Source organism: Rousettus aegyptiacus, unplaced genomic scaffold (genome assembly GCF_014176215.1).
Source record: "Rousettus aegyptiacus isolate mRouAeg1 unplaced genomic scaffold, mRouAeg1.p scaffold_m13_p_18, whole genome shotgun sequence".
In the NCBI taxonomy this organism is placed as follows: domain Eukaryota; kingdom Metazoa; phylum Chordata; class Mammalia; order Chiroptera; family Pteropodidae; genus Rousettus; species Rousettus aegyptiacus.
In genome coordinates, this window is record NW_023416293.1 from 19,299,711 (window position 1) to 19,322,518 (window position 22,808).

The 22,808-nt window shown below is 50.5% G+C and overlaps 1 protein-coding gene across 7 annotated transcripts in view; it reads left to right on the top strand.

Moving 5' to 3' along the window:
* Positions 1-21,877, top strand: part of RYR2 (ryanodine receptor 2) — a 525,506-nt gene extending 503,629 nt beyond the window's left edge. For 5 of the 7 annotated variants that reach the window (XM_036235620.1, XM_036235621.1, XM_036235624.1 and 2 more), the window contains 9 exons: positions 3,465-3,598; positions 6,294-6,354; positions 7,833-7,979; positions 9,947-10,081; positions 15,680-15,836; positions 17,016-17,080; positions 18,753-18,853; positions 19,717-19,768; positions 20,433-21,877. In XM_036235620.1, the coding sequence (XP_036091513.1) occupies positions 3,465-3,598; positions 6,294-6,354; positions 7,833-7,979; positions 9,947-10,081; positions 15,680-15,836; positions 17,016-17,080; positions 18,753-18,853; positions 19,717-19,768; positions 20,433-20,528 (948 nt within the window). In that variant the 3' untranslated portion in view covers positions 20,529-21,877. The remainder of the gene's footprint in view (positions 1-3,464; positions 3,599-6,293; positions 6,355-7,832; positions 7,980-9,946; positions 10,082-15,679; positions 15,837-17,015; positions 17,081-18,752; positions 18,854-19,716; positions 19,769-20,432) is intronic. The other 2 variants (XM_036235625.1, XM_036235626.1) reach the window with 1 other exon arrangement.
* Positions 21,878-22,808: the final 931 nt, after the last annotated feature.

Sequence of the window (22,808 nt, forward strand, 5' to 3'; positions counted from 1 at the left end):
TTTGCAGATATTGAACCAGCCTTGCATCCAGAAATAAATCCCACTTGATCATGGTGTATGAACTCAACATCTTGCTGAATTCGGTTTGCTGATATTTTGTTGGGGATTTTTTTCATCAGGGATATCAGCCTATAATCTTATTTTTGTTATGTTTTTGCCTAATTTGGGAATCAGGGTAATGGTGGCCTTGTAAAATGAGCTTGGGAGTCTTCCATCCTAATGAATTTCTTGGAAAGGTTTGGGATGAGTAGATTCCAAACCTACTTTGAATGTTTGGTAAAATTCACCTGTAAAGGCATCCAGTTCAGGACTTTTCTTCATTGGGGTTTTTTGATGACTGATTCGATGTTGTTAGTTTCATACTGTGAGGTTGGAGAAGACAATAGATAGGATTTCAGTCTTAAATTTATTGAGATTTGTTTTGCGACCTAACATGTGGTCTATCCTAGAAAATGCTCCAGGTGCACTTGAGAAGCATGTATATAGTCTGCTGATTTGGAATGAAATGCTCTAAAGTGCAATTAAATCCACCTGGTCTAATGTGTCATTTAAAGCTACTATTTCCTTTTTGATTTTCAGTCTGGAAGATCTGTCCATTGGTGTCAATGGGGTGTTAAAGTCCTTACTATAACTGTATTACTATCGATCTCTCCCTTTATGTCGGTCAATAATTGCTTTATACATGTAAGTGCTCCTGTGTGGGGTGCATAAATGTCTACTAGGGTTATGGCCTCTTGTTGTAGTCATCCCCTGATCATTATATAATGCTCTTCTTTGTCTCTTATTATAGCCTTTGTTTTAAAGTCTATTTTGTCTGATATAAGTATTGCTACTCCAGCTTTTTCTTCATTTCCATTTGCATGAAATACCTTTTTCCATCTCTTTACTTCTGATCTGAAGTAGGTCTCTTATAGAAAGCACATGTAAGGGTCTTGTTTTCTAATCCATTCAGCTACTCTAAGTCTTTTGATTGGAACATTGAATGTTTACTTTTAAAGTGATTATTGGTACATACATAGTTATCACCATTTTATTGGTCACATTTACGTTTATTTCCCCCTTCTTCTTCTTGTAATATTGGCTTGGTGGTGATGAATTCCTTCAGCTTTTTCCTGTCTGAGAACCCTTACTTGCTTTTCATCACTTTGGATATTTTGTGCCAATCCCTTCTGGCCTGCAAAGTTTCTGTTGAAAAATCATCTGACAGTCTTATGGGAGCTCACCTGTAGGTAGGTAAACTGCTTTTTGTTTTTGCTTCTTTTAAGATTCTCTTTCTGCTTTTAACCATTGGCATTTTAATTATGACGTGTCTTTGTGTGGGTCTCTTAGGGTTCATCTTGTTTGGGACTCTGTGCTTCCTGGGTTGGTATGTCTATTTCCTTTACCAAGTTAGGGAAGTTTTCCATCATTATTTCCTCAAACAGATTCTTAATCTCTTGCTTTCTCTCTTCTCCTTCTGGTACTCCTATGTTGTGAATGTTGTTACGTTTGATGTTGTCCCAGAGGTCCCTTAAACTTTCCTCTTTTTTATTTTATTTATTTATTTATCTATCTATCTATCTATCTATTTATTTATTTATTTGCTGTTTAGGTGTTTTCTGCTACTTTGTCTTCCAAATCACTGATTCAGTTCTCTGTTTCATCTACTCTACTGTTCATGTCTTCCAGTTAGTCTTCGTTTTGGTGATTGTATTCTTATTACTAACTGGTTCTCTTTTATGGTTCCTATGTCCTTTTTTATGCTTACTGTCTCTCTGTTGAAGTTCTCATTGAGTTCATCTACTCTTCCCCTAAGTTTATTGAGCATCCAAAACCAGTGTTTTGAACTCTGCATCTGGTAGGTCCCTTGCCTCCGTTTCCTTTAGTCCTTTTTCTGGAATTTTCTCCTGTTCTTTTATCTGGGACATTTTTCTTTGTTTTCTCATTTTGTCTATGTCTCTGTGTCCGTTTCTGTGTATTGCGTATATTTGCAGTATCTCTCAGTCCTGGCCAGGTGGCCTTACGTAGCAGCGGGTGGCCTTACGTAGCAGGTGCCCTGGGCGGCCCAGTGGCGCAGTCTCCCTGATTACCTGTGCCCGGTACTCCAGTCGTGCTCTTGTTATAGTTAAGACCTGATTTATGTTGGCAACTAAAGTAATACTTCCTAAAAGGAATAAATTCTCTATTTTTTTTCTAAAGTGCAATTCAGATTTGAATTTGATGTGGCTCATATATAGACTGAGATATTGAAGTGTGTTTTCTCTGCCCGTTAATGGGATCTCAAAGTGCAGTAGAATTGAATTTGAATTTCAAAACTTGCATACAAGAAATCCATCATCTATAGCTACAGAATAAATAGGCTTTGCTCTGTCCACCATCCTCCGACTCAGGTGCATAAACAGAGCTCAGCCCGCACATTAGATAGTCTGTGTTCGTAGGCTTTTGTCTTCTTTTTCTTTACCTGATTGTACATCTACCTTCAGAAAAGGCCAGTTTTTATTTCTCCCAGGCCTTTCTTTCCAGCTACATGTTTTCCCTTTATCCTCTCTGATAATCTTTTACTCACCTTCCTCTCCCCGTCATTCTCATTTCCTTTGTTGCTCTGTATTCCTGTCCTTTCTTTCCTGCCAACACCGTTTTCACTTATCCGGGTGCCCCTACTTTCACCATTGTGTGGGACTCTTGTGGTGCCTGAGCTTCAGGCCAAGAACAGCTGCATGGCAGAGTTGGCTGCCCCGCCGAGCTCAGCGTGTGGGCAGAGCCAGGCAGACGTGGCCGAGGGGCAAGGAGACAGCGGGGTGCTGAGAAGTACTGCTAATGCCACTCGCAGAATCGACCCTGGATACGATTAAACTGACGACCAGAGGATGGTCCGGGTGTTTTTAAAGACTTTCTTGGGTCCGCATAGCATGGGGCATGGGGAATGTTTGCATTGCAGACACAGAGGGGCTCCTGTCGCTGCGGTGGCCTGTGTGGGAGGTCCCTGGTGGGCGTCTGGCACCGCCCAGATGCTTCCCGCCCTGTCTCGTCTGAAGCTCAGCTACCTGGGCATGTTACGTTTTCTAAGACACATCTCTCGATCTGCAGGATAAGGTGCTAATGACACAAACCCTCCTTCCTGTGACAGTCACACGGGGGAAGGCTTGCCCGAGTTCTCAGCGGGATTGCTGGCACAAAGCGCGAGTGTGGTCGCAGTTCCCTTCGTTCCGCCTCCCCCAGCGTCTTCTCCCCTTCACTTTGGCGCCCGCCTTTTGTGTGCCTGCCTCTCTCGGGTCAGCAGTCTTGTTCCTCAGAGCAGTGCTATTTTAAATGCTGTCCGTTTCCTTGGTCCTGGAGCAATGCGATCGCAGCTGAGCCAGGAACTAGATTCTCAAGTGAACTTGAGAATTAGGCGCGTGGGAAGCAGAAACATAATCGGGGGGCCGCGTGCAGAGGGAGGCGAGGCCGCGTCGTGGCCGAGCCGTTGGTGCTTCTCCCGCCCTCAGGTCATGGACAAGTACGGGGACTTCTACGGCCGGGACAGGATCAGCGAGCTGCTCGGCATGGACAAGGCCGCTCTGGACTTCAGCGACGCCCGGGAGAAGAAGAAGCCCAAGAAAGACAGCTCCCTGTCGGCTGTGTGAGTGTCGCTGCTGCTCTGCCCCCTCCGCTCCGTCCCCTCCGCTCTGCCCCCTCCGCTCCGCCCCCTCCGCCCCGCCCCCTCCCATTGCATGGAATAATTTAACCAGAAATATGGAAACCAGTTGAATGGATTTCACCTAAGATTAAATTTTCCACCCACATGCGTGCATGCACACATACGTGCAGTTAGAGTGTATATGCATACATATATATCTATTTTGCAAATTTAAGCAACCGTAAATTTGGAATAAATGTAAAGCATACATGCTTTTAAAAGTGTAATTTTTAAAAATTGTAACCATGTAACGATTTAAAAAGAATTATAATAGTTATTTCCCTTAAAAACACGTTAGCCTTTCATGTGTGTATGTATTGTCTCAGTCAATTAGGGATGCGATGATTATTTTGAAAGCATATATATTTAAGTTCTATATTACTTTATCTTAGATAAATATTTTAGTGAGCATTAGAAAAAGCATTTTGGCTGGCCTATCTTTGGTCACGCATTTTTTATGTATCTGAATACTTGTTAGAGCTACTTGGGTCCTTAAAAATGATGAATGATGTGCACCCAGTTGAAAAGTAGTTACATAAGCAAATGTATGACAGAAGCTCTGACTTTAGATCCAGAATATTTCTTGGATATTTTAAGAACGCAAATGTGGCACTTACATACTGTGTCACTGAGTGTGAGATGAAGCAGGGGACAGTCCTCAGGAACTCAGGCCGGGCGGTAGACCGTCATCTGGAACGAGGCGTGAGTGGGCGGACTTTTCTGCCAACACGTTCAGACCCCTGATGAGCATTGCGATGTAAACAATGTTACTGAATTATGCACTTTCCATGGTCACATTTGTGACTCTAGAAAATAGGTTCAAAAAAAAAAAAAAATCAAAGGAGAGTTTAGACTGTTTTATTTATATGAACAAATAATTTTAAATTAGTGGAATTTTTCACTAATGATTGCAAGTTCAACCTATAGGAAAGCACCAAGAAATTAATGTGGGGCTTATTAATACCTTTAATATGGATAATAAAATTAGATGGATAAGCATCTAGTAAAAGATGTAAATTACTAGGAAACATATTTACCTGTAGCGTCCCTATATTAAAGTAGTTACAAGGATCAAGTTTTAAAAGATTATCTAGTTCCTAAATGAATATTATCTTAAAATGAACATTGGAATACAAGAAAGATTTGTGTGTCTAGTTGTGCATGCATGCATTTAACCATCACATATATAGGGCTTGCTATGCGCACATTTAAACAGGTGGCCAGCTCACCTCCTGTGGGTCGAACAGCTGCGGCAGCTGGAAAACCTGCTTCACCATTCTTGTCTTCATGGGGTCGGGGATGCGGGGGCTCATGTCTCATGACCGTCCAGTGGAACTCCTTTGCCTCCGGCTTCCAGCCTCCCCAAGCCAAGCGCTGTGGCCAGGATGCCCCGCCCTGGCTGGCCCAGACCAGCCCTGGCTGTGGTCAGCCTCAGGGGTCTGCCACCACCCACCCCCACGGGGTCCCTGTGCACTACAGAGAGGACGTGCCACTTAATGATGTTGACAGCAAACTAGTCACCCCGATAGATGGTTGAGATGGAAAACAACTAATCAGAAGAATAGTTTTTTAAATAAAGCAAGTAACTACCATGGGAAATTCAGACATCCTGATGTAAACCCTTATTTTGTTTAGTTGCTTTTGTGAAAAACAATCATGCAAATTGCCTAATTTTTATCATCTTCCTTTTTCATTTAAAGGAAAATTATTCTTATATCTAAACCCATTGTAAATATTCATACAACTTTAATAAAACATTCTTTAATAATTAATTCCTCAAAGACAATTTAATTTTCTTACGATAAAAAATTCTAGGCTGAGGTAAATTAGACTTTACCTGTTGGGGGAGGTGCGTGCTAGGAGTTCAGCTTGGATTAGCAACCGCCTGTCTGAGCACTTACAAGTCAAGACGAGCCCCATTAAAAGAAATAATTAAAGAAGAAATTAAAGACTGAAACAGCAAGTCTAGAGAAGGCCTTTTGAAAATAATACTAACATTACATTAGAGTTTATTACATTTTTTTCTCATGCCAATTGCCTGGAATGTTGGAAAGGCTGACAGAGTTATCAAAATTTCTAGCCCATATCAGGGGAAAATTTAAAAAAAATGAAAATTAAACAGTATGTTTTAATATATGTGCATTTTAATCTGCAAAAATCATGCATATTTATGTTCAGATTTATTCGTTCCACGAGTATTTATGTGGACATTCGGTGTGTGGGACTATGTGCTTGCTGCTGGCGTGCTCACGGACGAGTGAGCGAGGCGTGACACACACGCACACGCACCTGCGGCCAGGACAGGAAACTCTGCGCACGCATGCTCATCAATTTAGTCCCACTTCCGGGAATAATTGTCACATTCGAAGTGAGTCGACCTTACAGTTAATGTAGGAAAAGTGAAAAAGACAGGACTTCTCATAACTAACAGCAGACGAAGGTGGTGCTGTTTTGTTTGTTTCCTGCTGGAAAAGCCTCACAGGGGGGTGAGCCGCGTGGTCCAGGGGGCTCCCTGCGCGTCCCATGGGCCCTGGGCCAGGGCCGATGTCCCCTGGCGGGGCGGGCGGGCGGGCAGAGGCTCCACCGTGTGCGTGTGCGTGTGTGTGTGCGTGTGCGAGCGCCGCCTCTGCCGTTGCAGGCTGAGCTCTGTGGACGTGAAGTACCAGATGTGGAAGCTCGGGGTCGTCTTCACCGACAACGTAAGCCGTCTCGCTGCTGCCACGCAGAAGCAGCTCTGCCTGGCGGGGTCGGGGGTGCTTTGGCAGGTGGGGGCACTCTGGCAGGTAGGGGGTGCTCTGGCAGGTGGGGCGCCCTGGTAGGTGGGGGTGCTTTGGAAGGGGGGGAGCTCTGGCGGGGGGGGGGTGCTCCGGCAGGTGGGGGATGCTCTGGCAGGTTGGGGTTTCCCACAGGTGGGGATGCTCCGGCAGGTGGGAGGGGTCCAGCAGGTTGGGGAGGCGGGGCGCTCCAGCAGGTGGGGGCGGGTACTTAAGAAAGTTGTTCTAACTTTAGTCCATTTAATCAGACCACGGCTGGGAAAGACCATGAAAAAGACCATTGATCAACCCATCTCACATTCCATTTCTTTCAGTAGCTGAAAAAATAGAATGGAAATCTATGTCCATGAGAAAGAGAAACTGAGGTGCACATTTGTGCATATTTTTGTTTAGGTTCCACTTGGGCAATGGCGCACTTCAGTGTTTTGTAGATATTTAAAAAGAAAGTTCTAAATAATGAAAAGAAATTAAAAACATGAATTGCAACAACTTTGTTTCCTCCAAGTTAAATGCATTAGATTATTGTTTTTTGTTTTTTTTTTCAAAATTGATTCTTCTTTTACTAAAGGGCTTAAATGCCTGTGAAGTAAACATAGGACCAGAGTATATGAAATTAATGAAAAAAATCACTAGTTACTAAAAGCCACCTGCCATCAAGGGCAGATGATCACATTCGACTCTCCTGACTTGCTCTCAAAAGCTTCCAGTTTTTATTCTTAGCATTTTCGGTTTAAATAGTTGTTATGATAAATTGTTTTCGTGCTTCCATTGGATGGCCACGGGAGGTTGCTGGAGAAAATCACAGGACTCGGCTGAATAGGTCAAGTACGAGTTTTGCTGCTGGGCCTCAGCCTGTCCCCTCCTCGCTGCCACTCACTTCTCTGCCACCCCCTCCCCACCCCATGAGCAGGAACGGGCCGTCCGGCCCGCTGCTCCGGCCGCTGAGCTTGTCCACACGCAGTGCAGTTCATCTCTAAGTCTCCCTCTAACGTTAGCTTCAGGTTCTGTAGTGGACACGAGTCCATCCTCCTAAAGACCCATGACACCCCACGTTCTCCTGCTCCCCCCTCACCCGGCCATGGGCCCAGAATGCTGGGGCTTTAAGAGACCCTCCAGTGAGCTCAAAACCAGGTCTTGTGAGTCTGTTTCAGAACCGTCACCCATTAATAATGTGTCCTGCAGTTAATTTCTTCTCCAGCAGTGCAAGCAACACCCTGGCTAAAAAGGAGCCCCGATTACATCATCATACAACATGTCACATACGACATCATATAACATGCGACATTACATGTTACACCTAAGGGATGAAGGAAGTGGAGTGACAAGAACAATGAAATCAGAGCAGCTTTGGCAGTTGTCACGCGCTCTGTCCCCTGACGCTTGTCCCCGTTCCATCCCGACAGTCCTTCCTCTACCTTGCCTGGTACATGACCATGTCTGTTCTCGGACACTTTAACAACTTTTTTTTTGCTGCTCATCTTCTTGACATCGCTATGGGGTTCAAGACGCTGAGAACCATCTTGTCGTCCGTAACTCACAATGGCAAACAGGTAAGAGCTTGTCTTTCTTTTCCTCCTGTAAAAACTAGGCAACAAATATAATAACAAAAAACCAGACCTCAAATGGCAATGTACAGTTTTAAGGATTGTTTTGAACAAAGGATTTTTACTTTTTCTCATAAATTATGAAGATTAGTAGCTTGAGAGTAGTTCCCCTAGACTAGAACCTGCATTCGAGCCTTGGTTGACTGACTCGCTTTGTGACTTTAGATAAATTATTTAACATTTTTAAATCTCACCTTCGTCACTTTGTTAAATAAAGGCAATAATACCTACCTTATCAGGCTTTCGTGAAGGTGAAATGCAAACGTGCTCATGGAGATCTTAGCACAGGCCCTGCACACCTGTCCCAAAGTGACATTCGCCCCACCTGAGGCTCTGGGGAACCTCACTGGCTCGTTGTGTTAGTGAGCAAACACGAGTGCCATGTTCTCAATATAATGTGATATCTTAAAACTGGATATTCACGTGATCTTTTCTCCACTTTTAAATGAGACAAAAAGAATAATAATGTTTCGTACTCGACAAGGTCATACTTACTTGGAGGAACACTGGCTTAGTTCCAGGTAATCAATTTATGTTCTAAAGGGACCCAAGTGCAACGTTAAAACTTCTGTTATTAACAAAACTGTTTTAGAAGCCCACAGTTATTGATCTGTTATTGATCAAGTGTCCACGGGGGCGACACATTCTACGTTGGCCATGTTAGCAGGGTCTTCCTCTCCCAGAGGCTCATGACCAGTGTGTTTTAGATGGGCTCCCTCCAAAGCCTTGCGCTGTGTCCACAGTAAACTCACATCACCACGATTTTTGGTTTTCTAAACTTCAGCACAAGTTTCTTACATTTGTCATTGTAGTTTCCAAATCTGCGCATGACATGCATGGCCTGTGGTGGGTCCAGTAACAAGTGATTCATTCATCAGTTAGGAAATTGGTTTTAGGCTCTTGATATGTTTCAAGAACTGGAGATGCTGAATCTCTCATGAAATGTCACACAGAAGGTCCAGCACTACTTTAACCTCGAAACTTTTGTGATGATTATTCCTTTAGAAGCATCAATTTTTCATTTGCAGAAATATATAGATCTTAATAGTCCTAAGTAAACAGATAGAAATTTATAGTGGCTTTACACTTAACTTACAGAATTAAGGCCTCTATTGAGATAACATGTTTTCTCAGGATAATATAAAGTGATTTTTAAAAGACTTAACATATGAACAAAGGGATGTGTTGTTACTGGAGGAAGTGACATAAAAATAGTGTGTTTAGAATTTCTGTGACATAACCAGAAATATATTTTTACCAACTTGGTGAAAGTCATGTTTTTAACACATACATAATTCTATTAAAATATAGTTTGGAGTTAAAGAAAGAATACAGAGAACTGAAAAAAGACCTTTTAAATGGTGACATTTTATTTTACATTAAATATATATTTAGACATCATTAAAGTGTCTTTCATTTTGGTCATTGCTTTATATTAACAAAGCAAGACTTCTCAGTTTTACTTTTTAGATTTATTTTTAAAATATATTACATGTATTGACAGCTGCGTATTTCCAGGTGTTAGAAGCAATATAAATTCCTATTAGTTTTAAGATGTGGACCCCTCTTTCTATCATTACAAAAATTAGTTTAAATTAGGAACATAAGTAATTTAAAGGGAATAGACCTTATAAAAAGACAAATTAATGTAGCATCTATGGCCACGTATTTAGATGTTAGAAAAATGAACATTTTCATTAACCAATTAAACAGTCAACTTTTACATAAGATAGTCTCCAACTTGATAAAATAAAGAGAACATGAAAGCAAATTTCCCCACCGGGCAGCACAAAAGCTATGTTAGGGAAGGAGCCCGTTAGCTTCGCGTCGTAAACCCAGCTTTGTGCTCCCACACGGACGTCGTGCGTGGCTCGCACTTCTAATACTACCTCAATTGTCACATTGCTTTCCAGCTGGTATTAACCGTGGGCTTGTTAGCTGTGGTCGTGTACCTGTATACTGTTGTGGCATTCAATTTTTTCCGAAAATTCTACAATAAGAGTGAAGATGGAGATACGCCAGACATGAAATGTGACGACATGCTAACAGTAAGTTCACACGCTTTGGTCTCACAGGAATGAAGAAAATGCACCTGCTTCTTTAAGTAATTTGCATAGTTATTCTTTAACGGTGCACAGCAGAAAGTATGTGCCCAGTAAGAAGTCGTGTAGCTCTTTACAGAGTCAGCAGTTTTCATTTTTCGCGAAGCACAGCAACCAGCACAATTCCTGAGTCAGGCAGTGAGGCCGGGAAGGTCTAAGGCGGCCGCTCGCCCTCGGCCCGTCGGTCCCAGGGCAGCGGGTGCAATGATTCCTCTGGGGAGCGTCTCGAAGCTGTAATCACTTGTTTGTCTTAATGACTTTAAGTGAAGTTAATAAAGTCCAAAATACATTTTTTTCAATTTTTTAAACATCTTTATTTTCCATACTGGTATAAATAAATCCCTGAATAAGTAGACAGTGTGTAAGGATTAATGGAGATAGAAAATCAGCAGTAGACAAACTCCTTGGCAATAATTGTCATAAGCACCAGTGAAAGTACAATGAGAAATGATGTTTGTGCAATCCCGAAGTACAAGATATTTATTAAACACAGACAGAAAAAATAGTCACTTTACAGTGAAGAAACCTGGCAAGCACATGTTAATGTCACAAGTAACGAGATAAATCGACGTCAGTGATAGGATCAGTGCCCTTCTGTGATATTCTTGCCAAAAATTCATAACCTCAGCCAAATCATGAGAAAACACTAGATGAGCTCAAATTAAGGATCTTTCTACAAAATAATTGGCTAAAAAAACAAAACCAAAAATACTGAGAACCTTTCATAGATTAGAGAAGATTAAGAAAACATGACAACTAAATGCAACGTGGAGTCCTGGACCCAAAAAAGGACATCAGTGGAAAAAACTTATGACATTCAAATAAGGTCTGTATAACAATTAATAATAGTGTATCAAAGTCGCTTTTTTAATTCTGTGAGGAACCGATGGAAACAATGTAAATAATACAGAAAAGTATACTTAATTTATCTCCATAAAGTAACAATGCAAACATGAGTTAAGCAAAAGACTTTCTTCTTTACTAAACTAAATATTTTAAAATATAATTTTTAATTTTGGGAACTATTTTACTTTACCAAAGTAAACAAAAGAATTTTCCTTTATTGCATAATTCTTCCTCAGCTCAGTGTATAGCAGGCATTTTTTGACAGTGGTGAATTTATTGCAACAAAACAAAGATAACTGCCCATGATTCAAAATCTAAACAGCTCCAGTTTTGCCTGCGACTAGGGTATCTGTCATGGTGTAGCTGACTTTAGGCTAGCCTCTGCTTGCTTAGGTCTCTTGTTTGGCCTACTCGATAATGGGATATTTTGATTTACAAAGTATCTCTCTTAATAAAACTGTCAGTTTTTGCTTTTCTATTGAGTGTTTGGCCTAAATCACCTTCCTAGCCCAGGTTTTAAAATCAGCAGATGTCAAAGCTTTCGTGTTGCTTCGTCACTGTCCCCTCACCTGCCTCCCTCGTGTTGGCAAATCGGATGTGACCACATGAGATCTTAGATGGAGAAGGGAGATGAGACCAAGCACGAACCTGCAGCTGGAGAGAGATGGCCGGCTCCTTTGCGAGGTGCCTGCACAGTTACTCCAGAAAAATAAACATCCCAAAAGAGTAATAACAGAGAACTAATACTATAAAGACTAGTCGTTAAGACAGTTTTTTGTATCATAGCATGACGGAATAGTCTAGAAATAGATTCGGATACATATGGAAATTGAAAATAAGATGAAAGTGGCTTTTTAAACATGAAATGAAAAATAATTCAATAAATGATATTGGTACTATGGACACACACACTTGGGGAAAATAGATAAAAATGGATATCAGTTCTTTAAATCAAGATAAATTACGAATAGGACAAATATTTCAGTGCATAAAAAAGAAACAATAAAAGTTAGAATTTGACCCTTGAACTAATAACAACAGTAACAGTCAGGTGGGGGGAGCAGATGCGACCTTCAACCTCTCCTACGACGCGGGGCCCTGAAGGGGCGGTGTCCCAGCAGGAGTCACACGCGACCCTAGTCAGGCCGTCCCATGGCGTGGCATTGTCCATGGCCCCGTGTGACTCTCGCATGTGTCCACTGATGGAAGAGCCGTGCTTTGTTTGAGCAGGTGGTGGGCTGGGAGGGCGCCCTGCGGGCTGGGGTGCGGGCTGGGGCGCGGGGCGGGGGTGAGCCTCCCGCGGGCAGAGGCAGGATGGCCTGGCCACTCCACCGCAGGCTCAGGACCCAGTGACAGCCGGGGAGTTTCTGTCCCTGTGGGCGAGAGCAGCTGGCGCTGCGTGGGGTGATGTCTGTGCACATCGCAGGAAGCGTGCCCCCGGCCTTTGCCGGGGAGGGCGGAGGCACCCCAAGTGCAGCGGGGCGTTTCTTTCTGGCAAAAGCAGAGTCGCTTCCACGACACCAGCCCCCCGTCAGCTCCTGGCTCGTCACAGTTGTGCGCTGCTGCTGCCTCTGCACCAGATACGCCGCACCCCGCCCACTGTCCTCAAAGCTGCCGCCTCGGTGGCCGCCTTGCCTGGACGGGCCTTACTGTGTTAGGTCTAAACCCGCTTCGACCCTGCCTCTCATGACGCTCGTGCCTCCCGGTTTTGAAAAGCCAACCACATTTGAAACGCCACTGACCACTTCCCGTGGTGCTCACGAAGTCAGAGGCTGGTGCCGACAGTGGCCGGGAGGACAGCCGCTCGGCGCGGGAGGCGGCAGGTTTAATTTCTTTAACTCGGTTCTCAGAATCCTCGCTTCGTGCGGCCCCTTCGCCTTCGTCCACACCGCGTTCTCACTGAGGTGGGTTTTCCTCGCTCGCGTCACCGGTGTCCACGCCACCCTGAGTTTCCACTGCCTGTCGCCTCTGGTCGGTTCCCGTGGCTTCCCGCTGTTCCTCGGGGCCTTGAAGGGACCCTCGGGTTTTGCGGGGATGTGGTTCTCCCTGCAGTGCTCCATAACCTACAGCAGGTGGCGCTGTCGCCACAGTTTTGCAGGCTCAGATTCACATTTGCATTTTTCTTTAGGAATCTATTTACTTGCTTATTTGGGATCGTGGTGTTTTGAGCCTGGAAATCTAATTAAACCAGCAGCATCTTGATAGCATTTGAAGCTCTTCTGCAAAGAGGAGAAAGTGAAAAATGATCTAAAGTTCTAAAGTCCAGGCAAAGTTCATGGTAACTGGAGAGCCAGGGAGACTGACTCACGCCCTGAACCCCGCAGAGGAATCTGCCAGGGCTGCTCCTGAGAACCCTGAGCCCCCGGAACCAGAAGCTGCGGGGAGGGTATCAAGACCGGTGTGTTTAGAAAAGGCTTTCCAGGTGGCCGAGAGAGAGCGCGCCTCGGCAGCGGGCTGCTAGGGCGACGGTTCTGTCTCTGGTTTTACGCTACCTCCTCCGCAGAAGGCCTGTGTCTCCAGTTCACTCTCGCTCTGTCTCTACTCCTCTTTTTTTTGGGGGGGGAGGGACCAAGATAAAGCTCTTGCAAGGGTCTCCCAGCTGCCAGAAACCGGCCCTCGGGTTCCCGAAGGCGGTGTGACCGGGTCCTGACCCCGGGGTGAAGCGCGCAGGAGACGGGGGATGGGGAAGCCGCAGATCTTGAGAATTAACGACGTCCTAGTCCCAGATTTCGCAGCACTGGCCACCTCCTCGTCTCGTCACTCAGGGCCTCTGCACAAAGTCCGTCTCTCGTCGCTCAGAATCGCTCGCTCCCGCTCTCCTCCTGCTCGCCAGGTCGGAGCCGAGGCTGTGCAGAGGGCGGCGGGCGCGAGCGCTTCTGTTCGGGGAGGAGGTAGGGGCGGCGGGCGCCCTCTCCGGGCTCCGGGCGACGCAGGGCGTGCGGGCGAGGGCGGGAAGCCAGCCCCGGGTCCCCGGGCGCCCTGTGCACATCGTCCTTCGCACGTCCGGTGTTTCACTGAACCCAGACCGTCGGGTCCACACGCCTCCCTGGCTCGGCAGCCTGGCCACCAGCCTGCTGCTGGAGTGTGTTGGGTCCCTTCCTCACAACACTCAGAGCTGCCACGGGGCGGGGGACAGCGGGGGACGGGGCGTGGCCAGGAGACGTGAGGTGGCCGGCCAGAGGCCTGCGGAGACGAGACGCTTGCTTCGCGGAGTGAGCCTCAGCCACAGCCTCATCTCAGGCTCTACATGACAACAAACTAAAAGCGCGTCGTCTCGAGGACGAACTCGCAGTCACCAGGCCCCTGAGAGCCGGCCACACGAGTCCGAGCACCGATGCCCTGGTCAGCAGGAGCTGGCGAGAGGAGCCAGTGCGCTGGTCTCAGTCACCACGGGTCAGGCAGGTGGGGCCCGGAGAGGTGGGGCATTGGGGCCGGGACTGGGAACTGCGGTGACTCAGTTGGCCACCCAGGTGTCGTGTGGCGCCTGGGGCCAGAAGCTGACATGGGGAGCGCCAGCCTAGAGCTGGGGAGGCAGCCGGGGCAGGGGTCGCAGACGCCACCGGGAGGGGCGGCTCCATGGGCTCACCAGGCGCGCGGCCCGTGCCGCACACATGCGGGAGCAGCTCGGAGACCGGCACGCGGCCCAGCGGCTCCCTGGCAGGAAGCGCGTGTGGAGGAAAGTTCCCGCAGCACGCGAGGGCGGCCCCTCCACGCGGAGCCGCTGGTGGCCTGGTGGCCATTCCCCACGCGGCTCCAGCCAGAGCCCGAGACACCAGAGCCACGTCCCGGGGCTTTTCTAAAGCGGCTGCCCTTGAACTTTCCCTGCCGGAGGCAGACTCAGGAGCCGGCCCAGGAATCGGGCGTTTGCGTCCCCCGGCAACCCGGGGCCGGACTGGCAGCCCCGCGTCGGGGCGACAGCAACCTCAGTCTGCTCTGCTCGCTCAGCCAGGCGTCTGACCCAGGAGACTTTGTGCGTGCTCGGCGTCTGTTGGCACGTTAGCTGTCGGGCCGTGAGTGTCCTGGTGTCGTCTGGCTCCTGTCCTTTGCTGCACGTGTGCTGCTTAAGGTGGTCTGAGAGTCTCGGGCTGTGGGCTGAGGCCTCGAGGTCTCACGGGACCACAGGACCACGGCAGAGGGTTGTGTGGGCCAGCGCCCCGAGCCCGGCTGGGCGCACGCTGCGCTCATGGTGGGCACTCTCCTGTCCCAGGGCTTCCACAGCGAGCTCGGGCCCTCCCGTCCCCTCCTCCCGTCTTCCTCCTTCACTCTCAGTACCAGCGCGGAGGGTCACGTCAGCATCCCATTCACGGAAGACAGATGGCGGGGGTCGCTCTTCTGTAGCTTAGTTCCTAAGGTTCCGTCTTGCTGCACGTCGGGTTTTACTTTCCCGTTCCCATGTCTGCTGTGCTCAAAAAAATGAGCGGCGCACTTGCGTGCAGTTTTGCGGCTCTTCACGTGATCCTAGAGGGTCACCTGTCAGATGCTAGGTGGGGTCCGTTTCGTTTCCTGTGCGAAGTGGCAGAGCCACCGGCAGCACCCACCTGACCGACAGCAGGCAGTGGGGTGCGGGCCGAGTGTGCGTCGCAGCCCAGATACGGAAACGCGGCGGGCGCGCGGGGCCTCGAGGGTGCCTGGGCATGTGCGCACGGGGCCGCGCGTGTCGCTCGGGCGGTCACGCCTCGCGCCGTGTCTCCCCTCCAGTGCTACATGTTCCACATGTATGTCGGGGTCCGTGCTGGCGGGGGCATCGGCGATGAGATCGAGGACCCCGCGGGCGACGAGTACGAGATCTACCGCATCATCTTCGACATCACCTTCTTCTTCTTCGTCATCATCATTCTCTTGGCCATAATACAAGGTGAGCACCGTCCTCGCTGAAGCCCGGGGACCCGAGTGTTCGCCTGACCAGGGCGGAGGGCAGGGGGCCAGGCGCTGTCTGCAGAGCCAGACGGCTTGTCCTTTCCGTCTGTCTTCATCTGAATCTGTGGAGGGGACGCTCGGGGCCGAGGCGAGGACCTGGTCTCTGGCCTCCTGCAGATAGCACGACAAGAGGCTTCCCCGCGCTGGTCCCCAGCCCTGTCCCCACTAGCCCCACACCGCGGCCGGCCGGGGGAGCTGCTCACCCTCCTCGGGTCTGTCAAGTGGAAGTTGGTTAGATCTGAGCCCTGGGTTGTTGAGAAGCTTTTGCTTTTTTATTTAACTGAAGCCCGTTCAGTGAGGCTGTGGGATGATGACTGACTCACAGGCCGTGACACCCAGCAGGGGTCCGAGCACACGCAGCGTGTGGGCGGAACCAGCCCCGGCCTGGGCCCAGCCGCGCCAGTGCTGCCCGATCCACTGAGGCTCCCGCTCGCCCGAGGAAGCGTGGAACGTGCTGCTTTTCTCCCTCGGAAAAATCACGTCATCTTTCTCTGCTCGTGCGTTTCTGCCTGTGTGTTGACCAACGCAATGTTGTCTCTAAGTCTATAGGCAAAAAACGGTACATTTTTCAGCACAGTGCGTGAACAGGCTTGAAGGATTGCAGCATCGCTGGGCATGACAGTGACGTGTTTTATCCAGGGGGCAGAGTCACGGTCGCTCAGAAGGGAGTGTGCGTGCCGTGGCTCGTGTCTGGCTGCCACAGCCAAGGACACCAGGGTTGCTCACGAGGACCTCGTGGAAAGTGCCTCGCAGCCACCTCCCCACGGTCACGACGGCCATGCTGGGCCGCAGTGGGGCCTGGGAACCCCGCCCGGGAGTGACCTGCGCCCCGCCGCCCGCGGCCCGGTCGCTGTTCCTCAGCGTGCCGCGGGCAGTAGCGCGTGCTCTCCGAGCCGCAGCCACTCGAGGCCCTGCCCTGTCACCTGGCTTTTGGCCCGTTTCGGGGTGTGCCGGCCCCTCGCCACGGGAGAACGTGCAGCCCTGGCCCACGGCCCCGGGTCCCGAGCTCCCCCGCGGTGGCTGCACAGCCCCCGTCTGTGGGAGGGCAGCCCGGGTTGTGACGTAGTTGCGATTCTCTGGTCAATAGAGAACAAACCCTATCTTCGTTTAACACCAGGTTTAATTATTGATGCTTTTGGAGAACTCAGAGACCAGCAGGAGCAAGTCAAAGAGGACATGGAGGTGAGTGTGTCCGTGTCTGAAGTGGCCTCGTGGTTGACGCACGCACTTTCCTGACTGTGTTTATCAGAGAATCCTGACCGTGGGAGAGGCGGGACGGATAAGGCCGTGGCTTCCTCGTCCAGTTTCCGTTCCAGCAGAGCACGGCCTGAGCGTGCGCGAGGCTGGACCTGCGGGGCCCGGGCACGCCAGGTGGTCCTCCGTCCACAGCCCCTCGAGGAGCAGCCGGGCATTGTGGTCCCAGGCCACGTGGGGCCCTTATGGGACACCCTGGGTGCTGTGGTCTCAGGGTGGGACCTGACTTGCTCTTGGGTGATCAGCGGAGCTCCTGGAAGCAGGGGCCCCAAGCCGAGGCCTAGAGGTTGCAGAGGTTTGGGTTTGAGAGGGAGCAGGAAGGCCAGGCAGCCCGCCTGCCCGCCGCGCCTGGCACCGGGGGCTCCGTTCACGCCGGAGTCTGCGAATGTCGCCACCTGGGGTCCTGCCCGGACCCAGGATCAGGCGTTTGCAGATCGGTTCTTGGAGGCCCCAGCGGTTTGGGGCAAAACATCCCATCCCAGTAACGCACCCAAGAAATCGATGGTGTGACTCACATGCTTTGGGACGCGAGGAGGGTCTCGGCAGGGCAGCAAGGCGACTGGATGCACGTCCTAGAAGTTGACTTTGATCTAAAATGCAGCGGTGAATGAGGATCTGCAAGGCCGGGGCCAAGGAGGTGGCGGTCAGCGCCGTGTGGGTCAGGAACCGTGCGGCGTGTGCCCAGACGCCCCGAGGGGGCGGGAGCCGGACAGATGCAGCCTCGCGGTGCAGCTGGCATGAGGGGACTCGGGTCGCCCCATGTGGAGGACGAAGTGAGGGGAGCTGAGCCCCAGGACAAGCCACGAGGGTGGCAGCTCGGTGACAGCAGAGGGACCCAGAGGAAGGACGGGCACCTGGGCAGGGCTGATGGGTGTGAACCCGGTTGGCCAGGGGGCTGTGAGCAGGGGGCCGGCTGACGGCTGCCTGTGGCCGCGAGGCAGAGAATTCTGGAGGCCACTGGATCGTCTAGATCCGGGCCGGAGGGTCCCGGGTCGGAGGGGCTTCCATGGGAAGCGGAAGGGCCGCTGCTCCTCGGCTTTGCCGCAGCAGGTGGCAGGAGTCGGTGCGGCTCTCCAGGCGGCGTGTGGAGGGACGCGGCTGGACGCGGCAGCGGGAGGAGCAGGCTCCTGGCCCTGGGGTGGGGAGCGACGCCCGTCCATGTCCCTCACGTGCCCGGCACAGGGCCTGGCGCCCAGCGGCCCCTCTCAACACCGCACGGCTCGCGGCCGATGGGCCCGTGGGAGGTCCCCTGCGCCTCTCCCCCGCCGCGGTCAGACGTGGTCTCGCCGGGGGCCCCGGCCCTCCTGCCTAGACAGTGGCCGGCAGTGTCGCGAGCCGGAGTGTCCTCAGAGCTGCACCTCCTCAGGCCGGAGCAAACAAGGGCAGGCGTTGCTTTGGGCCGTCCGCGCCTCCTGCTCCCCCGCGCCCGCTGCTTGCTGCCGGCGCCTGCGTCCTGTGAGCTGCAGCGGTGCCCGTGGCCACGGCGGCGCCGAGGCGGCGCCCAGCCCTCCGCGGAGCTTTCGTCGGGCCCAGGCGGCGGCCCGTGTTCTTTCGCGCTGCTCTCCGCGCGGCTCCATCGGGCGTTTCCTTTGTCTTCCAGACCAAATGCTTCATCTGTGGCATAGGCAACGATTACTTCGACACGGTGCCGCACGGCTTCGAAACGCACACCTTGCAGGAGCACAACTTGGCCAATTACCTGTGAGTGCGCGGCCCCCGGCGCCCCGCCCCGCCCGCGCCCAGGCCCCACGCCAGGCTGGAGAGTGGGGAGCGCGCCCGCTACCCTTCGCGTGGCCGGCCTCCCGCGCCGCTGCCTGAGGGAGGGGCCCGCAGCCGGGTCCTCGTCCCCGGAGCAGGCGGGCTCAGCACCTGAAGCAGCTGCCCGTCCTGGGAATGACTCCTTCCAGACCGTGACCGGGAAGGTGGGGAGGATGGACAGTGAGCTGAGCCAGCGGGCAGCCCGGCCACCTCCCTGTTCCGATGGGGGCCCCCCAGCTGATCCTGGGGCTTGTGGGGACGTGGGGCCCTCCACCCTTCTTTTCTGAGGACTCACGTCTCGCAGGTGCCCTTGGAAACACAATTAAAAGTTGTTTTTTTTTAATACATGGAAATCTGGCTATTACATAGGGCTAGCCCAGTCTGCAGTTTAGTAAAATATTATTATTAGTTTCCGACCCAATTTTAATATCAAAAGAAGAGATGCATTTTAGCCAAAAAATAAAATTTAAAAAAATAGAAACAGGTGGGCCTTGGCACGCACAGCTGTGTGGCATTAGCAGGTTTTCTCACTGGGAACCGTGACTCCGGCCCCGTGAGCATATGGACGTGGCCGCAGGCGGCGCCGGCACAGAGCAGCCCCCAGGTCGGCCCGCGGCCCGCGCACACATGTCAGCCCCTTCGAAAAAATATTTTGAAAGGTTAAACTTTGAGTCCCCACGTCCTGTCGTGCCCCCCGCTTTGACCCTTGTCCTTGCTCTGCTGCCGGGGGGAGCGGCTGGCCCCCCAGAGCTGGACGTGGCCGGTGGCCCACGCGCCCCTTCCAGCCACGCTCTCTGTCTCTGCAGGTTTTTCCTGATGTATCTCATAAACAAGGACGAAACCGAGCACACAGGGCAGGTAGGTGAACCGCACCGTCTCCTGAGACGGTTCCGACACGTCGGAACAACGCATGCACGTTACACATTAAGATGCACAGTTGCTTTTAGATATTAGATAATACACAATTTCTGTGACCCGGGATGAGCGTGCGACGATTGCCTTTGTAGGAAAGGAAACACGCCCACAAAAACAAACTTTTAGTAGCTGACGGTCCTGATCGCAGTTTCGATCGTTACAATGTCCTTGATTCCTTAATTGGATAGCAGATGACTTCAAATAATTTCAACTCGTGGTGTGAGGGTCAGTGAAAATTACGTGCATGTTAAACGTCTTAGGTTTTTCTTAGGCTACTTGAAATTCTCTCTCCACAAAATTGACTTCTAATTTGTAATGGTTTGAATTTGGAGGATACAATTAATAATAGTATCTTTAAAAGAACTCTCAAAAACAGATACCACAGAGAGGTCTTTTACCATGACTGTAGTACAGTCAGGGTGAAGATTGATTATTCTATCTTATCATGTAGTTAGGGGCTTCCCCAGTGACATCTGTGTATATGTATAACTACACAGTCATGCGTGCGGACGTGGTGCATATAACAAACATGAGCTTCTACCTTATAGTTTGTGGGAATACACAGGTGTTAGGGACAGACGTGCTGTAAATACGTTTCCTTTTGCAGGAGTCTTATGTCTGGAAGATGTATCAAGAAAGATGCTGGGAGTTCTTCCCAGCAGGGGACTGTTTCCGGAAACAGTATGAAGACCAGCTCAACTAACTCAGATGCAGACGGCCTCTGAAACTCCCCTCTCCCCCCTCTCTCATCTCTCCCTTCCCCCCCTCCCCTTCTCTCTCTCCCTCTCTCTTTCCCCCCTTTCTCTCTCTCTCTTTGGCTCTGACTCCTGTCTCTCTGACTCGCTGAGTCTCTCTGTTTCTCTGTCTCCTGCAAACACCCTGCTGATTCTGTGACCTGCCGGTGGTAACGTGCATTCTGGGAACAGTGAAGCTGCTTCCGAGACCTGACTGAGCTCCCCCCACCTCGTGTATTTTCTTTGAGAATAAGGACTGGAGAATAAACTCATACACAGACGACATAGGAACTATGGAAGGAAAGCCATGCTGGACGCCAGCTCGTAACCCGGGCAGACGTTCTTCTGAGACGTCTGGAGTCCCCTGGCGGACGGGATGTCCACAGAGAAGCGGCCGCCACCCCCACCGGCCTCTCCGTCCTCCCGCCCGGGGAGGGGCCCCGAGGGACCCGCAGCCCGGCACAGCTCGCCGTGGCCACCGGAGGGAAATAGTGCCTTACTACATGTGGGTTGAGCTATGCAGAAGATCCGTGCACGAAAACATCTGTATTTTCTTTATGTCGACTTCTTTTTCTTTAGTTAGGTTGATTTTGTGAGATTTTTTTCCCTTCTTTATTCTTTTATTTTGGTGGGGGAGGGTAAGAAAAGCAGTTTGAACACTTTTTAAAAAGACGTGCAGCCTGGCTCAGGACCAGGGCCCCCCCTCGCCCACCCAACTCACGCGCCCCCCACACCCTGCCCCACTGCGTAGAGCTCCGATGCAACTCTATGAAAACTTTGTATGAAAACAAAGACCGCAAAAAACACACTTTCAGAAGAAATAACTCTTTGCATGTTTATTATGCAAGTTTAAACAAACAACCTTCAGAAGCAAAGCGATCCACGCGAGAGGACGCTCACGATGCTTAGCATTCGTAGTGAAATGCTGTGGGCTTAACGTCTGTTTGCAGCCAGCGCCGCCGCCGTGACCCATCGTGACCCCGACGCCGTCGTGGGCGTTTCTCTTTCTTTCCACCACCGTGACCAGCTGCTGATTGAGGACTTCTTGTCAGGCCATTTTTTAATATCAAAGCTGAAGCAATATTCATTCAGGGACTTCATCGGTTGCATCAGAAAACACGGGTGATAAAAGCAGTCACTCCATTTTGAGTCCTTTTAAGTGTAATGCTGATCTTTACAAATAAAAAGGCAGAATTCAAAATGGAAGCAAGGTCATTTTGCAAACATTGGAGCTCTTTTATTACAAGTCTGCTTGTTAATTTTAGAATTGTAAAACTGCTCTGATTAAACTATTTAACTAACTTTCTCACCCTCTGCTTTCTCCACTTCGCTTGTGACATTGCGCACGAGGCAGGCGGGGCCCAGGCCCCCGCCGCTCCGTCGGGCTTCGTGTTCCGGTTGGCCGCGTTCGTGCCGGGGCCGGCCCAGCAACACCAGTCCTTCTGACTCCCCTGCCCCACCCGGCCAGTTCCAGAGTTCTCGAGAACCACGAATGACAGGAAAATCGCTATATCCAAATCGTTCAGATTTTACACATCTCTCATTTTAGGAGGCTCGGGGCAAATCGGCTTCTCCGGGGTAGTGGGGGTCTGTGTTCTGAGAAAGCGTGAAGGCGCGCGGCCTGCTGGCGAGTGGCCCGGCCCCGGGGGTGGCCTCTCATTTTTCGGCTGATCCGCGCTGCATCATAGCTGCAGTAACTCGATTTTGCGTGTATCTTTTGGCATTGTTTTTGTTGAGGAGAAGGAATCTCTCTGGCCACCCCGGGAGTTTCTAAGCCTGCTCAGGGAGGTGAGCTCATTGCTGAGGAGTCTGAATAAAATAAATCAGGTCAGCTCCATAAAACATCAAAGAGCACTGTCCCCTTTGCCAGGAAACACTGCAGAGGAAGCGTACAATGGAGAGGAATAAATTTTTAGGACATAAAAATCTCCTGACAGATTCAGGTCTTCAATTTATGATGCCGAGAGCCGAGTTCACAGGAAATGCCAGAGCAGGTGAGAGGTGAGCGATGCACCCAGCTGTCCCCCGGGGTTCACAGACTCCTGCGGACTCTCCTGGCTGTCCACCCCTGGGAGGTGGCAGAGCTCAGGGAGGATGAGGAAGGGGGGCCCCCCTTGGCCGGCGTGCTTGGGGTGTGGGCGTTGGTGGAAGTGAAGGCTCGGGCCGGGTTCCAGCGCCCCTCCTCGCCGTGGCGACGGTCAGAGGCAGACACCACGCTCCCTACCCAAGGGCCTGAGAGGGCGGAGGGT